Source organism: Falco punctatus (genome assembly GCF_963210335.1).
Source record: "Falco punctatus genome assembly, chromosome: 12".
Classification (NCBI taxonomy): domain Eukaryota; kingdom Metazoa; phylum Chordata; class Aves; order Falconiformes; family Falconidae; genus Falco; species Falco punctatus.
The window spans coordinates 29,633,351-29,652,370 of NC_137592.1; the positions used below are offsets into that span (position 1 = coordinate 29,633,351).

General features: G+C 37.4%; 1 protein-coding gene across 6 annotated transcripts in view; it reads right to left on the bottom strand.

Annotated features, from left to right (window-relative positions):
• LCLAT1 (lysocardiolipin acyltransferase 1) overlaps positions 1-19,020 on the bottom strand; it is a 120,453-nt gene that overhangs the window by 88,370 nt on the left and 13,063 nt on the right. For 2 of the 6 annotated variants that reach the window (XM_080408832.1, XM_080408831.1), the window contains exon 3: positions 6,143-6,261. The exons of the other annotated variants lie outside the window; for them this stretch is intronic. In XM_080408832.1, the coding sequence (XP_080264958.1) occupies positions 6,143-6,177 (35 nt within the window). In that variant the 5' untranslated portion in view covers positions 6,178-6,261. The remainder of the gene's footprint in view (positions 1-6,142; positions 6,262-19,020) is intronic. 6 annotated transcript variants of the gene reach the window in all.

Below are 19,020 nucleotides of genomic sequence, written 5' to 3' on the forward strand. Positions count from 1 at the left end.
ATTTCATTTCTCTCTCTTCCTCATCAGTTTGAGGTTTCTCCCCATGTCTTACAAAAGTAAACATACTGCTGAAACTCTCAGTACTCCCAAATAACCAAAGCACAGCATATCTTTACATACTAGGACACTTTGCATTAAAACAATACAGCCTGGGACACTTTGCAGCCAAACAGTACAGCCTCAAGAAAATTAAGTCTTTTTCTGGCATGACTACAAGGCATGCTGAAGTTAAGAAAAAACATCACAAGCACAGCCACAAAGTTGAACACAGAAGCACCAGCATTAAAAAATAACAGCCTTGACTGTGAAATATTCTTATGTGCCAAGCCTAAGTGACACTCCTCACCTGGGCACGGAACAGACAGCTATCTTACCCGATAGGGAGATGTTCAGCTCTGCAGTGTTTTTGTTACCAGCATGACCCATCAAGCAAACAGCTTGATAAACAAGAGCAAGTGTAGCGATGGCAAACAATGCAACACAAGGATTGAAAACCTGGTTATTACAGAGTGTCGCTTGGAGCCTATTCAAGCTATTCATTTGTGCTAGCGTAAGTAAATACTAACAAAAGCATGGAAAATATTTAGAGAAACTATAGTTATGAGACCTTAAACAAGGGACAGTAAAATTGTTCCAATACTTTAGTAAAATGTTGTGAATTAACTGGCAGCTGGGTCAACTTGCCATCTTTCCCAGAAGCATAAAGAAGACATACAGGGATGTCTTCCACGCTCACGGGCAGAACGAATAGTATGTGGATTTCTATTCTGGTGGAGGCAGCTAATTGGGAAGTACTCACTCCTACGTATCTTAACTCATACGAAGCACAGTCTTTAATTCTCCACAATGGCACTAAGATCAGAGCCCCAGTGACAACCAAGGCAGGAGCCCTGCCCCTCAGGGTTCTGACTTCTCCCCTCGGCAAGTCCATCTTGAGCAATGACCGAGGCAGTAACACCTCCAAAAAAGTTAACTGTGATTGTTCAGTTAAAAACTCCTAATTTTTATTTTCACAGGGGAACATATTTGGACACTTCTTTGGAGTGCTTCCACTCTTAACACTAAATAAAACTTCTTGTACGTACTTTGATCCGAATTTATGCAAGAGCACTGTCTTCCCATGAGGGCAGCTCTTAACACATAGATGGCCTTAAAAGCTCTCTGCAAAAACGCATGGAGAATTGTATTTTTTATTCAAAGAGTAATAATACATTTTTCATGGTTTAAATAGAAGATAAATGTTTACAACTTCTACTACAGTATCTATAAATGTGCTGTGAGAAAAATCACAGGCTGTTACAGTATCAGTTATATACTTGGATTAGCATGAATAACTTAAGCCCATAATTTCTCAAGGCTGAAACATACAGGTTTTATTTTTACATAAAATGGCTTAACAACTCAAAATTTTCTTCTCACACAAATAATTTTCACCTGCTCCTGCTGCTGTTGCAGATTAACAGCCAGAGAGAAAGGACAGGAAGAACCAAAACAACGCAGCAGTGGAAATACAGGAACATACTATGTCAAAGGGAAAGCCCAGAGCCATTGGAAAGCCCAGTATTACAGCTAAGCAAGGCAAAACAACATGCCTTCTAACAAAAAATAATTTGAAGCCAATTACAATGCAGAAGATTAATGTACTGACTCACACGTATATGAGCCTGAGTTTTCCATCACCCATCTTTCCCAAGAATCCTTGTCTAACTTACTGAAGGAGAGGTAAAGTTTGTAAAAAAAAATTTTCAAAAATGCAGTAAGGAGAAAATTTGAAAACAACTTGAGGAAACACAGATTCCTGCTGAGCACAGAGTTTTCAACAACCCCTAAGATTTATTATATTGAAAATTTTTTTCCAACATAGATACAAGCTACAACAACGTGTGTTTCCTTTCCAATTCAGCCGCAGCTGAGCATTTTGTTGAACCATTACAGTAAGAAAAGAAGCTTTCACAACAACTTCTAAAAAAGATCTCTTCTTTTGGGATCAAACAGATGTATTATTAAAGTAATGCTGGTAAAAGGAATCAATCATTGGACTAAGTGATGTCAAGGATTGCTGAGCAATTAAATCTGATTACTAGTTTTGATGTACTGCTAAGAATGTCAGAACAGAGTATTCAGAAAATTACACTGAAGACAAATGTTCATGAAACTATTCTTTTAAGACTTGACTCTCGCTCTGCCCTGAATCTGCATGTATGAAGAAATGTAAGCAACCTTCTACATCAATATTTAGAAAAGTTTTATGGGCAATGCATCCAGTAATTCAGTTTGTATTAAAAGATACTACTGCCCATACTTACTATTTAATCCAAGTTCTCTTCTAATTTGTTTTTGGGGGGTTTTTTTGGTTGTTTTTTTTTTTTGCTATAAAGAATGGGAAACAGGAGGGGAAAAAAATTGTGACACCTTTGTAGTTTCTGCCTTTTAAGTTAAACAGTCACCAAAAATCAGCATTTTCAGATCCTCCTCCACCTTCACCAGTTTAGGCATATGACAGGTTAACAGTCTTTTCAAAAAATACATTGAAATAATATAGCTATATAAATTTTGTTTGGAAGCAGCTGGCTGGTCAAACAGCACACGCATGGCCCTGCACTAGCCCCAGCATGTGCTTCACTTTGATCTATTTCCATAAGGCAAATGATGTGGCGGTAAAGCTGCAGTTGGTGCTTTGAAAGGAGTATCATTAGGGGACAAAACCAAAGGATTCAAAGTATCAAGGTTTTATTATGGAACAACCCATTTTCTAACAACATCAGTTGGACCTTCCCATTGATTTCCTTGCAGAAACCAAAACACTTTTTGTAGACATAGTATTTACAATCAAATAATCTTTATTATTTACATAACCCAGTTCTAAAACCTTTCTTGTAAATCACATATGATTTCAGTATTTGGTTTTTGTTTTATCCGGTTTTTTTGTTCTGGTTGTTTGGTTGGTGTTTTTTTAAATGAACTTCATTCCATAGAAACAGCAGCAATTATACTTGGGTGGAATGGGGTAAGAAGTTCACACAAAGCGCTCTCACCGCATAGGCAGTGATGACAGAATTTCTTAAATATGCATTTTCTCACCTTAAAGGTATCTCACTGGAACAGCCTGAGCACAAGAAAAAGTAATGGTCTCTTGGCAGCACATAGGAGCTGCCATTACTGTGATGAAACATTAAACCACAAGCAGCTTCCAGAGGAGAGGTGCTTATGTAAAGGAGCATCCCTTCAAGTGTTTTAGCTTGAATACATACTGAAACCAAAATAATTGAAGTAATTGTAAGAATCGCCTTTTAAGTCTGCTTTCACGTCTTTTGTGTGTACACAACAATAACATTACTGTGTTTCTGGAGTAAGGGTTTGGTTGTTGATTTTTTTCAAATCTTTGACAGAAACAGATTAAATTGAAAAGAAATTAGCTGCCTTCTGCTTCATACGGCAAAGTAGTACAGACTTTCAAAATCCTGGATCAAAATTACCTTATGCAATTTTGAATTTGCCAAGCCTAGTACCAATCCATCAAAGGAGGATTTCCTTCATTTCATTTTGGGCATTTACATAAGTACCTTAAGTTGGGTCACTGAAATTACTCCCCCTCATTCCCCATCCCATCTCACTCCATTCAGTAGGCTGATCCTATAATCTAATTTTACAAAAGAAAACTCCACTTCCTCTTCCTATGAAGCAGCAAATACATACACAGCTTATTTTCATGGAGGCTTGATCTACAGGGGGTTAATATCTTTGAACTTCTGAGTAAAATTTGCAATCAGTGTAGGAAAAACTAAAGAGACACTTAACCTCAGGGATGCCTCTCTCTTTTCACATTTTTGTGACATTAGAACCCTCCAAATGTAAAGTACTATGCAGGCAGTATTTTTTCAAATTTTTCTTGTGAGAAAAGGGAGGGAAGGAACAAGGTACAAGATGCCCTGGAAGAGTTTCCTGTTATGAATAAAGGTTCTCCTACAAGAACATGCAACTACTGCTGTACACCCACACAACCTGGCATTTTGAACAATGTTTCAGCAAATAATGAAGTTTAACCCTTTTGCGCTGTTTTAGAGATCAGTTCAAGACCCAGGTTATCAGACTTACTAACATTTACATATGAGAAGGATAGAAAAATGGCAATTTTCATGGTCACTTTTTCTTTACATACAAGAAGTGACTAAACATGTGCAGTCATAACAAACTTCAGCAATGAAAAAAAAAAGTTTGCAAAAGTGCTTCTGCAAAATAGCTCCCTCCTCAATTTTCTTTCAGTTTGTTCCTGCTGACTTAAACATACAAAAGAATATTCTTCCATCAATGCCACCAAAAGACATTTGGATAAAACTGTGTTAAGAGTCAAACTGTATTTTAGTTGTCATGGGCTTGTCCTCCCCAAAGTTTAAAGCCAGAAGATATCATTAGATCATTTAATCAAATGTTTATGGAAGGCTGTTCAGTTCAGTTCACTCAGCCAACAATAGTTTGCCTAGAACAGCCTTCCAAAAGGTTTGAAAATACCAGCACACAGATACCGAACATCATCCACTATTAGGCTATTGACCCATGTTCTGATTTAATAGTTTTGTTTCCATAAAGACAACTGCAAGCTAACCATGAAATTTCAGTCTTCATTTTGGTAAAGTGGATAAAGAGAATATATCATGAACAGTAAACACATTACACTACTGAATTTGACCAACCAAACTTATTTTCCATATAATCACACGTATTCAAAGACCATCCTAGGCCAGATGCACGCTGGGCAAGCATTGCAATCACCACCAGAATCTTCCCTTAGCCAGTTCTATTTTCAAAAGAAATTATAAATTAAAAAAAAAATAACCTACAGGTGACAAAACACCTCAGACAAAGATTCTCTACTCACTATGCTGTGAGGTTAACCCCTTACTCTCTAATAGTGTCAAGGATGTAATCTGTTACTAATGCCATAAGGACCCCAGCTTCAGGCCCCATACACACTCTTCACATATATATGCGTAAAATACATTAGTAATAGGCTACCAGTCCTCAATAATGGACTATTTAGTACAGTCAATAAAATGGTAATATTTGAAGTGTCCCATTGATCTGAAAAAATTTCACCTTTTGTCATGACAACTATACTCACTGGGTTTTGCTTGTATGTGGCTGACTCTGAAAGAGCCACATTTGTCTTCAGCCAATTTATTCATAACTCAAAAGAGTAAACAGTGAACAAGCTGGGAAATTTAGTTTCCCTAGTTTATCAAGAGTCTTTCTGAGCACGCATCTGATTTACAAGAACTTGGCCTTTCAACAAATACAGCTACATGTATATTCAGAGACAAGAACATAAAAACAGGATTGTAAAAATCAAACACAGCAGCAAGTTTTTACTCAGCGTTTCTATCTGGTGGAGCAAACAGCTAAATAGCATCTATCACTGCTTAGATGTACTCATACTTCAAAATGAGCTACGAATTTACACTTTACACGTGGAAATGCATAAACACATCTAAATCAAAAGTGAGCTGCAATACATCTACCTACTCCTGGATGGAAAACTCCCCTCATTTTAGAAAGGGGAACGAAGCCAGCATTGCCACTCGAGGAAATTGCCACTTTCAGTATTTGCAAGTGCCTATGACATGGTTACTGCAAGTTAATGCAGGGAAGATTTCCCTAGTTGTATTGGGGCGGGAGGGTGTGTGGGGGTAGTTTTATTTTTTATTATTATTTTAATTCAATCTTATTTTGGATTTCAGCTTTCAGTTTGTTCTTTAAGACTGCCTTTTCAGGTATCCCAAACATGTTTCAGATGTAGTAATTTATCCAACTAGTAGAAATTATGCTGTTAGTGATATGAAAAGAGCCTAAGTAGTCAGCATAATTTCTATACAAATTAAGCTCCTTTTTCATAAGGGATTAAGAAGTTTAACCATGACATTTTCAACATCAGGATGACTGCACTGCTTATGAGCAGGACAGGTAGGTATGTTTCCAATTAAAGCGTAAGCTACATTCTTCATTCAAGGCTCTCCATTTGGTGGCTTATAAGTTTAGAGAAAGGAAAGAGCTAGTTAAGAAAAAGTAGCATCTGTTCATATAAATCAAAGATACTACCAATGCATAGATCAAAACTGAATTAACCTCTGCAGGCTATTTTACTTACAGTATTTTAGCTTCATTTTCCAACAAATTAATCATTTAGAATTGAAAGAGTTTCACTAGGGAGATCACATGCTTTTTCAACAGATTCAGGTCTCGTAAATAATACAGTTGATCTGAATCCTGGGGCGGGGGGAAGGGGTGAGAAGAGAGGAAAAAGAGGACAGGTCTTAATTCACTGCAAGGATTATTCAGATAGTTCGGTGATCAGATCATACAAAGTTTTATGGAATAAGATATTCCAAAACACACTGCCAAGATCTTCAAGGGCTCACAATGCTTCAGATGTATTGAATTGTTATACTAAACTTTAATTGCAGTAGAAGAACATACTATATATCATTGTGCATGTTTCTACAAAAGTCGTAAGCTCTACCTTACAGGTACTAGAAGAACCCCAAGAGTCTCAATTATGTTTTTCTCCTCATAAGGAAAGTTACGTTGTAGAGCTTTAACCATGTCCAAGAGTTTGGTCAGACTAGATACATTCACAGTAAGTAAAGTATTTATGGATTCCATAGAACATATGAGTGGCAATGACTATACATTGGTAAAAGACTCCGGCGTTCTATCAGCCTTTTACATCTCTCACATTGGACAGTATTTCTGTTTCTCCAACAAAAAAGAATTAGTCATGCCAGTTTTTGGTCCAGAAAAGAGCTGCCCTTACCACTGCAGAAGCTGCCAGGCAGCATTTCAGGGGATGAGTTCTAGAGAAGTCTATATCCAGCAGAAAGAGTGAACTGAAAACTGAAAAGTCAGAAGCTATGAAACCATAAGAAATTCCCTCAGTCACCTTCTGTCAGCACAAGACCTTGGCAACCAATAGACATCTGGTAAAATAAAACATTCTACCTCCCACCACCTCTTCCCTCGCACAACACACCTCTGATATCAGTTTTCTTTGGAAGTTTATTCCTTGCTTCCCCTCTTTGCTCATGAGCCTTAAAGAGAAGTTAGAGAAAAGAGGGCACCTGTCCCTATGGAGAATAGACTGCAATGTCTAAGCACTCAGAAGATGCAGAATAACTTCAACATGGAATATACACCTTTGCAAAATCCATGTCACACTGGACAGGAAAAAGCTACCTACTTGTCTTGGAGGAAAACAAAAAAAAAAACCAAAAAAAAAAAAAAGCCCAAGCTATGGACTTAAAAAGGACTAAAGCAGGAAATGAGTCATGGGGAAAATTTCAGGGAAATTTCACATGAAAAGGAAACCCATGAGCAATTTTATAAAATTTTCCATGCTCAGTCCCCCCTCTCCCACCTTTTCTTTTTTCTTTCCCAGAGGCTTGATGGAAGAGGACAGGCCTCAAAATACTTTTATCTATCATGCTATCAGAGGGAGAACAAAACAGAGTAGACCACAGTATGCTCTGACACCCTGCAGATTTGTCTGTTGCACCTTTTTATTCATGGAATAAATAAATAAAAAATGTATTGCATCAAGAACTGGCAACTACAAGCATTCAAAACCTATGAATCAAATTGCCAAACCCCCATTAAATAATCATTCCACTTCCAGTTTTCAGACATGCCGTCAGTAAATGAATGGTTTCTTTCTTGTCCTGCGTCAAATGGGCAGGTGGAAAATTCCCAAGCACGTTCTCCTTGTGGCTATGTTCTCAATCAGCTGGAAAGTAAATGTGTCAAAGTCCCAATAAGGTCATTTGGATTTATGTCTTGGTTCCCTCTCTGACACTCTGAGCCAGCCTTCTATCTTTGCCTCTGCACTACAGAAACAAAAAACTTGGGATTGTTCCGACACAAAAGGGGACAAAAAGATCCCTAGAGATGAAGAGAGGTCCTCAACACCCTTACTATCAATTCGCTTAAGCAAATTATTCTTTCCTCTGTAAATATCTTAAGTCACCACCTAATTAAAGAAAGAAAAAGAAAGCTGCTTTGCTGTTCCAGGTCAACATACTTTTTTACGGAGAGCACAACAGTCTGGAGAACAGATGGAAACACCAGCTGGAAGCTCTAAAGGACACTGATATTCCCAGCTTCTCAGAAGACCAAGGCACAGCACTCTCTGCTCAATACATTTACCTGTTCTCACACTTACAGTTTCTAAACAGCACTCAGATTCAGTCTTGATTCTCAAGGCTTTCTCAAGAAAAGTTTACCACAAATAGTCTGCAGGGTAATTTGTTTGAATTCAGAACAAGAAAAATGGAGTCTTCATGCAAAATATTTGTTCCCAGGAGGCTCACAAAGGGATTCTGCTACTGAAATGACATTATGTTTGTCTCTAGAACAAGTGTGGTTTTCCAGGAGTCTTCCAATGAGACACTGCCTGGAATGGAGGCATTGAATTTTCTAGCTTTTGCACTCTCCAAAATAAAAATAAAAAATAAAAAACCCACAAACCAAAAACCATATTAGCAATCAAAATCAAAACAGAAGCAAAAAAACTGAAAAACTCTTTTCTTACACAGACATGGTCCTCAGATTCCAGACTATTTCTCAGTTTGGGTGGCTGTTGCCTCTAATTGAAGAATTCCACTCTGACAGTCATCGACCTGGAAATACTTCACAGATACTTGCCCTTTGGAGAATGCTCACAGCTACGATCCTCAAAATACATCTTAGGGAGGGCACAAGTCCCACCATGACTCACACAGGTAGGAATGGTTTCAAGGCATCCATTATTAATTCTTTGAATATGTCATGGTACAGCTCATACACAGTCACTGCATTATACAGATCAATCACATAGATCTGACCGATCAAAAGGCAGTAATCTCACAGAATTTGAATGCAGCAGAACTTCCTCTAGTAATACCACTGATGAAGAAACTGTTCTTTCCTACCACACGTATGAACACGGTTAAGTTCAATGACTTGTTGATATAAAACACCATTGGGTTAAAAAAAAAAATATCTCTTTAAACCTTCACAACAGTGAATTCATTGTAACCCCAAGAATTTAAACTAAAATAAGAATGACCTGTAGAAAAGGGCAGCACACGTGACTCAAGACAGACAAGCTGCAGCCAGCCACCAATGTTCAATGAGTTAAAGAACTGACCCTGTGAACTCCATTCATGGTTGCCACACACATCTGGTATAGAAGAAACCCAAACAGCTACTCTGCAGCTGCAGATAACGTCCTGGTTATTGCTCCAAAAACCTGCTTCCTGTCCCTCTTGCTGTCATTCTGCCTTAGTTTCTGATCTTGCTTCTCAGCAGTGATCTTTGGCTTTTCAGTTCTATTATCTCATACTGCCAGCACAGCTTGGTTTCTAATCCCACATCTGGTCTGCTTAACACCAATCCCCAGATCTCACTGTCTACCGAACCCCCTCACCCTACTTACTACTACTGATCGTGTCACTGAAGCTGGAGGGGGAACAAGCAGACATGGATCAGAGAACCTCCAGCCTACAATCACTCTCTCTGGAGCTTGTATCCCCTGGTTTTCTAGCTCCTCATGACAGAATTTCACTCCAGTCTGGCCTAAACTATGGAATCTACCCACTCATGTCTCAGGTAAGACTCCTCACTCTTAAGTAAAAGAGCAACTAGCATCAACCCAGTCAATACCCTAGAAACAGGAATAACAGCTGAGCACCAGGGACCTAGCAGTTACCCTAGAATGTCTTGCAGCCTTTACAGATGAATAAAACCTTAACAGTCAGATAAAAAGTATACGCTTTACAGTACTTGTTCTATAGCATTTTCATTATGGCATCTACTCTAAATTAGATCAGAGGCTGAAAGAGTCTGGTTTATTTTGTGGATTCTTTGAGAAGTTTTGTTATTATTCCGGGATAGGGAAAGGAGAGGAACATTTACAAAAAATCTGGCAAGAAGTGGCAACACCCACTTTTCCTTTGTTATTTGGCCCCCACTGCTGATATTTTTGGATTTTCATTCTGGAAAAAGGAGAAAGATGAGGAATTGTCTGAAGGAGTGTTTGCTGGGCTGCTTGCCCTCAGAAAACTGGAAAATTGCCCAGGCTGAAGAAAGAAAGGATTCTATAAACTCAGATCTGACTTGTGTTTAACAGAACAACATTTATGGAGAATGAATATTTACAGTGTCTTGACCTAAGAGACTTTGTTATCTTGTATGATGTCGAAGAAAGAAATGACCAGTGGAAAAACCACAGAAATTGCCAAACTGAATCAGCAGCAGTTCCCCCAGCCAACCTGTCCGACAGTGCCTTGAACCATTTACTTCACAAGAAGGCACAGGAAGAAAGCCTGCAGTAGGTAATGATGGCGAGTTTATTCTTAGTTTCTGTTAACATTTATCTTAAGACATAAAATACATGGGCTTATATCCTTCTTAGCATTACTCATTCACTAGCAGGCTGATCTTGTTTGCTATATAAACAGACCAAATCCCTTTGTTCTATCAGCAATCTTTAAACCCTTCTTCACTCTTGCTGAGTATCCAAACCCATAAAGGAAAAGGACTGACAGCTGCCAGACAACTTGCCCATTCAAGCAACAAAGGGTCAAATCCCACCCTCAGTTTTGCTCAGCTATCCGTAGCAGGTGGTCAGTGCGAAGTGAGGTGATTAAAAATCCCGTAACCTTCCCAACAGCAAAGGGCCAGCGATTCTCATCACCACCCTCCAACCTTCTCTTGGAATCTTTAAAATAAAATTAAAAAGTCTAAACTCTGTACCCTGTTTTAAGGAAAAGTTTCCATTTTATGGACTATCTTACTAGAAAGCAGTTAGCTGCAAACAGTACGTCAGATTGTGTAAAACAACTTCAAGGCTTCAGGGAACGTAGTATTAAAGAGGAAGAAAAGTACCAAGGAGAAAATTAGACCTTACATCTGGGGTTTGTTCAGACAGCTATTATAGAGCAAGGGATGCTGTCTCTCCAACCCAGGAAGATGTTGTTGAGCTGGCCAGCTGGCCAAGGTGCCAACTACTTGGATTTAATCCACCTTTAACTGTTGGAAGAAGTTGCCATTCTTCAGCAGCAACAGCAGGATAGGAACCGGGGAGAGGAAGGACACGGCCACATTAATAGGCACTGCTAGCATGACCTTTAAAGAACAGCTGGGAGCTACCAGCTTAGACAGTAGAACCAGTACGAACAGTCATGTAAAAAGATCAAGTCTGCAATAATTCCTTGTAAAAAAGTTATTCATAATCTTATACAGCCTACGTTGCTGACACCACAGGGAGCGTGTAAAGAAAAGGAAAGAAAGATGTCAACTGGAGAAGTCTAGCCTAACAAAAATATGTATTCCTGTTGCCTGCATTATTTATAGTGTAATTTATTCATCACCACCCCAGACTATGAAATGTCTGAGCAATTTCCAGAGCACAGAGAAGGGTTTTTTTTCCCCTCCAAATTACAAAGAGTACAAGAAACACAACCAACAATGACTATGTTATACAATAACAATGCAATACTATGATTCACTTGCATTAAGTCTGACTAAATATGTCATTACTTTTAAATAGAAAATGCAGCTAATAATTTCAAAACTAAAAATAGAAAGATACATGATGTGAATCCTATGTGATTTACTCCTAATTTGAATGTTAGGCTGTCTTTCAAATGTTTTTGTAGTTGCTTATCAGCTTTGCTTTCTCCCCCCCCCCCCCCTTTTCACTCCTGTTTCCTTTATTTTTTCTTTTGCTTACGAAGATAACATCTACTTACAGAAATGCAAATACATTTCTAGAATTTTATATAAAAGGACTGTATCACTACAGTAACCATGCTGATATGACACATAGATGCCGTTTGTAGCTGAAGAAAATCAAATGGCAGAGAAGATGACAATGCAATATGTGGGAGCAAATATGCAAATAAACCCTTTAAAGTGAAAGGAAATAATACTAAAAGTCTTCTAAAAATGTCAGCTAGGGGAACTCAAAGGTCAAGACACTTTGAAAAGGAAAAGTTAATCAAAGATTTTCTGTATTTACAGTCTTTTGTTCCATAATTCAGTACAATGTACTCCAGGTTACTTTAAAGCTAAGAAGTGACCTTTCATGCCAACATTCACTGTTCATTGTTCTAAAAGTCCCAAGTTTTTCTTGAAGAAGCCAACCAAACCTGTTGAATTGTAAACCGTCTAAATCTACATTTTACAGGACACAGTGATGTTACCCTCCAAAACCACTACGCAGATGGCAGAACTTCACCAACATGATTACTTTTCACTGTTCTTGCATAAACCAAAATAAACAACAGGTGGGGAATGACCCCAGAACTCACTTCATATACTTTAAACAGCCCTTAATGTTACCGTTCTAACCACTTGCAAATGAAAATAGGTGGGGCAAATATTTTTGTGCCAATAAAAATGTTTCATTTAACAACAAAGTGTGTGTCAAGAAGGCCAATTAAAATGTACAGGCACATTTTGAAGTCACTGAATTTAAAGCTGCTCCAAACTTGTGAAAATAAACAAGCATTTCAAAATGGGAGCACTTTCATTACAAAAAAGACAAGCAGATTTCCATCACCTAAAGGAAAGTAACTTTATCATTTTCTTTAAACTGTCACTCTCAAAATGAAAGCAAAATCAAGAACGAAAGAAATTGGGTTTGATACTCTGCATGCTGTTGAAACCTCTTATTTTTTTTGTGGCTTAACAACCACATTTTCCTGTGTTTCAAGCCCTTCTCTCCCTTCTTATAGTGCAAGACCAGTACACAAGAAAAGAAAATAGTGTAGAACAAAACACAGTACACAGCAAGTGCTTATGTCCTTCCTCCCTCAGGAAAAAATAATTATTTTCCTATGGTGGCTTAGTTACAATATACCTTTAAATTGCTCTAACGGCATCTGAAACCGCCACTTCAGTTCTCATTTCACATGATTCCTAAGACTAAAAAGTGGAAAGGGACCTTGTTACACAAATAACACTCCTTGTTCTGCATCTTTAAGCTAAGTAGTTATCTCCTCTGAAGCTGATAAGAGCTTTAAAGGAGTACGTCAGGTATCTTTTATTTTAAGGAGAATCATCTTCCCCTGCAAATCACCTATGGGTGATCTCAAACCAATGAAGATTGTATGACATTTGCACAACAGAATCACACAGAACAGCTGAGGCTGGAAGGGACTTCTGGAGGTCATCTGGTCCCACCCTCCTGCTCTGACAGGACCCCCTCCAGCCAGTCCCCCAAGACAGTGCCTGGTCTCTGAGGTAGATTCCATAACCTCCTTGGGCAACCTGTGACAGTGCTCACTTAACCTCCCAGGAAAAAGATGTTTTCTGACCTGTTTCAGTTTAGGCCCACTGGCTCTAGTCCTGTCACCGGGCACCACTAAGAAGAGCCTGGCCCTGTCCTCTCCATACCCTCCCCGCAGGTATTTGTAGCCCCCCTCCCTGAGCCTTCCCTTCTCCAGGCTGAACAGCCCCAGCTCTCTCAGCTTTTCCTCATACGTCAGACGTTCCAGTCCTTTCATCATCCTTGTTGCCCTTCATTGAACTCTCTCCAGTACATCTAGTATGCATTTGTGTAGGGTCTCGATCCTAAACATTTCTGCAAGCATCCAGAGTATCCTTACTAGCTGGGAAGTTAAGCCCCTGAGTGTGCCTTTAGCTGCTGCATAGTTTCTACAAGAAGGATAAAGACAGCTTATGGCCCTCCAAATTCAGCATGAGGGAGTTTCCATCTTTAACCACTAGAATAATTCCTTTGGGCCTGGTCCTAACTCCAACCAGAATAATTAAGGCCAACTTTTAGGAAACTCTGAATTACGCCGATGATTCTGAAAATACCTCCCTGCTAGCTGCAAAATTAAGAAACTATGAAGTCACTTAAAAATTCACCAGTCCCCAGCTCCATTTCAAACAGTTTAGCAAATAATTAAACTCATAGTGTTGTTTTGCAATATTGCAAGGCTGGGAGAAAAACTAACAAGAGATTAAAAGACAAAACATGAAGATCACGAAAATAAAGACATCATTTTCATACCAGTCATTGCCCAAAATAAATGACAGGAGGGAAACAGGTGAAACTGTTCTCAATTCTAAAGCTTTTTGTAGTGTGTATAAAGTCTTAATAATTCTGTGTCATAGTATGGCCTCACAAATTAGTTCAAACTACTTCAGTAAAAGGTAAATATATTCCCCCAAAAAAAAGTTCACTAATTTTAGAACATTTCCCTCTCCCTCCACATTTTAGTAAAAGGACCAATACCAAACATTTCAGGAAACCAGAAGATACAAGCAACAGCTGAAAGATCCTTTTCATTTCTTTATATTAAGCCATTACTTTTTCATAGTGCTTTCCAGAACAATCTTACAGTAATCTGCAGTACAAAAAGGATATAACAAACAAACCAATGAGAAGTTATTTGATAAGCATTTCTTAGGACATCAGAATTTTTAATAACTAATATTGTAGCAAAGAAGAAAGAGATTAATGGTGACGGAGCAAGAAATAAAGTAGAGAAAGGCATCTAGTAAACTCAGCATAAATGTCCTGGCATTGCTTCAGGCTTCAGTTTGGCAGCTCCTACAGACACATCTTATCTTCAAACCATACAGCACAAAGAAACTCAAACCAATCACTTTCTGCCCCCCAAAATGTTGATAAACCGGAAACTTTGATGGTGTTTGGAAATGGAAAAGCATCAACACAAGTGTAATGAACTGAACAAGGGAAAACTTGCAAAACTAGCTTTGCACAAGATTGCTCTTACAGGACTCTCTATCCAACAAATACAAATAAGGTGGATAGATAAATAGGTTATGACTTAGACTGGTGGGATTTTAGGTATTTTACAGGAAATAAGAAACTAAAGGGATTCAAAACCTCTAACAGCATAATTGTAAGCCTTTTTTACTGGTAACAGATTCCAAGCTTCAAATCAGGTTTGACTGCATTAGTCACTAAGGAAAAATGTAATAATTTCCTGATACTTCACTGAAATTCTTAGACGAAACTACAACAAAAATAAATAATAATCCTTTTTAGAAGGAATATCAGAAAAGGATTTTTCTCCAGTTGTTCAGGAATGTTAGGGATTTAAAATATTGCAAAACGGCTGGCTGCAGTTCAACACAACATGGCTAATGGAAGTCATCTATCAGTTGTCCCGTAACACTTAATGTAGTCAAATAATTTCTCTTTATAACTTTCCATCTCTAGCTTCTATACCATCAGATAAAGATATCATGCATATAGATGGAAAATTACATCAAGATATATCATAAATGACCTTTTTAAACTGAAAGTAGGTTTTCCTATGCTTTAAGAGCCAGCTCAACTCACCTGCAAGATGCCCTATTAAAGAACTTCTACAAACTGCAATTTGGGTAAAGTCGTTAAACATTTTGATAATATAATTCAGTCACTTTCTGTTATGCAGGACAGATAACGGAAATACACTTTGTAGCAATAACTTTTTTCCCCCAGAAGTTCTTACTTTCAAAGTGCATAGAGGAGTATTATTTCTCACTGGCAGAGGATTCAGGATATTAATTGTAATATGTAACCAGATGTAGCTGTAAAGATGATTACTGTGTCCTCAATCAACAGCTGCAGAAAAGATTTAACTGATAAAAGTAGGATAAAACTAAAACTCTGGGCTTCACACCTCATTCAAAATGAATCTCTCCAAGTTATTCACCTGTAAAGATGCCAGTTCACCAAATAAGCTTTGTCTCATTCTAAATACTATAAAAGACTAAGATGTATTTAGATCAAATAACTTCAAGTACATTTTTAGGCTTAACTTCACCATGAAAGCAAAAAAAAATTGGGCAAACCTGTCTTATCACCAATCAGACAGCAAGTCAATCAATGCACAGTGGTTCAGTAATAATTTCTCAGAAGAAAAACATCCCAATCAAAATCCTTCATCTTGATTGCAGAGGCATCAGACTAAAATTGAAAAACGTGGTCCTAGATGGCTAATACAATTTTCACAAGAGTTACTATAAAGAAAATTTCAAAATGTGAATTGGCAGATTAGAAGAGGTTATTTCCTTCTTACTTCTCCTTGGAAGAATGACCATATGCTTAACCATGCATACGTAAATACACTAAGAACTATTTAACTCTGGACAAAAGCAAGATTTAAGTGAGAGGATAAAATAGAATCTGTGTAATTCAGTCAAACTGCAGAATCATTTACAATCGTTAACTGCTCTGTAGAAATAACTTGGAAAACTGACAGATTTTTTTCTAACCGTGACATGATTAGTGGTCTTGACACTATATTCAGGTACTCTGTCTAGTTACTTCTCTTTGGAGTCAGTATTGATCTCAGATATCTATCATTTTGCATACAATAAAACAGATTGCCAGTAAAGCATAGTCTCAGACTACGGATGAAGTGATTCTGTGGGAGCTTAACATACAATAGACAGTTTCAGCCTGAAAAGCATTTAGGTCTTATACAGCACTATCAGAATTTACACGAGGGAGAACATCCCCTTTCGTAAGGGGTCATCCACAGCATAATTACACTTAGCTACATTCACAGTGAAAACATCAGAGGCATTCAGCACCACCCAGCACACTGTTCATGAATTGTTACCTTCACATTATACTCAAAAAACATTTGGGATACTGAAGCCGCACAATCAAACATATAGAAATTATAGCAAATATCAGAATTAAGGCTGCTCCTTCCTGGCTGGTTTATTTGTTTTGTTGTTTTCAAACTGGAACCCTGCCTCATCCAACGCATATCCTTTGACAGCAGGGTTAACAGGGAGAAATTACTTTGTATTTCTTCTGTCCCTTCTCATAGTATAGTACTAAAATTAGCCTAAGCCATTAAAATACTAGGACAAAAAATCCTTTCTTTTTCCTTCATATTATGCTCATTGTACTACCATCTGAACATGTTACATGTCAGTAATTTATTTTCACAACAGTTCCTATTTATATTTTTGTAACTCAAGATGCACAGCACAAAGTACATGAACTGTGTCTGCCTAATCTGGAATGTTTCCAGACTAATTTTTTTCCCAGTATTTGTCACTGTGCAGTACATCACAAGCACAACTCACAGTTGCCATTAGCTTCAGTTGCAGCTGTGAAAGCTTTGCATGCTTTATTTTATAGGTGTCCAGCCTGAAACCTTACTATTCCGTACAAGTATCACAATTAGTTATTGTTAACAACAACGTTACATGTTTTGCTTATCAAGTAAAAAGCAAAGTTCAGTTCTTCAGTGGCATTTCACTAAAGAAACCTGCAGATGACCATAGTCTTCTTTATTCAGTTCAGTATACATCAAGCATGTGCAAGAAGTAAAATGGGTCCTTCGTACTACATCCCTTAAAGCTTGAATGCATTCCTAAAATACAAACCATCCTGCACAGTAAGTTTTTCAAGCAGAAAAAAGGTAATGTGTTAATGGAATTACAGACTGTCAATTCAAATATGAAGATGTGGGTGACATTAAGAAATTTAGGCCATATATCATTTGGTACTTATGCTTCTGTTGGTATTTTAACAAAGTCTAAGATCATGAGCCTAGTGCAAAGAGAATTTGCAACAACAGCTGCTTGTCTCCAATAGCTATCATGTAACTTGAGAAGTGTAATTTTAAAATTTTTAAGTAACAAAAGAAAACACTCTAATCTTCATAAATTTCCAGAAAATAGTTACAATTAAAAGGTAGGATATCTTAAACAGAGGAAGACCTAGCATTCTCATATACAATATTTATGATTTTATAAAATAAAAAAAACTCAACATACAAAGTAGGTCACATAAATGTAACATCTAAGCATCTCTTTCAACCTCTTTACCTAAATTTAAAAATAATAATAATAATAATGATGGAGCATTATCTAGACAGGTGACAGATACAACTGTTTCTGTATTTGCTACATTTCAGGGTAGAACTGTAATAGCATCAGTAGATTAATGGGAAAAAGAGCAAAGTGGCAATTAAATCCAAAGCTTCCATTTCAAACCATTACGTTAAATCTGCATATTCAGCATACAAATTCCTTAAAGCCAGCAGGCTAGACTGGATTAAAGAAAGAGTAAATCCTATCATATTTAACATTTCTCATGCCTGATGCAGATACCTTTTTATATGCACTTCACTATTTTCCTCTACAGAAGCAAAATAAAGATTCCTGGTGCTATGAATTGCTAAGAAAAGAGCCAATTTTCAAATAAAAACATTAATATGAAAATCCTAAAACATAACCTATTTTCTTTTTGATATAAATTCTGTCCATCAAGAAGAATCAATGAAAGCAAGCTTATGGAATTTGAAGTTAATAAAGTATAATGACTCCAAGTCTTGTCTTTTTTTTTCCTCCCCTACTAGTTACATTGTAGACAGAAAATGTCTTTATACTACATTAAGGAACAACTTACCTAAGTCAACTTCATTCTGAGAAAATAAATCAGTGGCTTTTAATATTGGCTGCATTTAGAAGGGGCTTGTATAGCACCTCCCTAACCTTCTTCCAGAGCAAAAATAGTTAAAATGTTTTAATTAATCCATTTTTCCTTGAGAAATATTTCCTTTACAATGTTTTTAATATAACTCAACATTGGCTGCATCTTTCTTGACAGCTGGTATTTCCTTAACAGAGAATGTCTCAAATGGTTTATGTATGACATTCTTTCTAAAATTCATTTCCTTTCTGTGTAAGAAGTTAATACATCAGGAAAAAAGAGCATGAATGTTTCATGCCATGTGGGATATAACAGTTCTAGAGTTTTGCTTTAAATTAGCCCAATAATGTTTTTGTAGAAATATTATTAACGTGGCTGAAGCTTTGACATTTGGAAAAAGGAAAAAAACTTGCCCACAACTTTGCTTCTCTCCAGATCTCATTCCAACCATGTACTTCACTTACATTCTAGCTCTTCAGCAAATGTCTGGTGGAAATCTTAGTTAGATTAGAAATCTTAGCTCTTAGTAAGGTTCAGCTTAGGGAAGAGATGTTAAGAAGCAAATA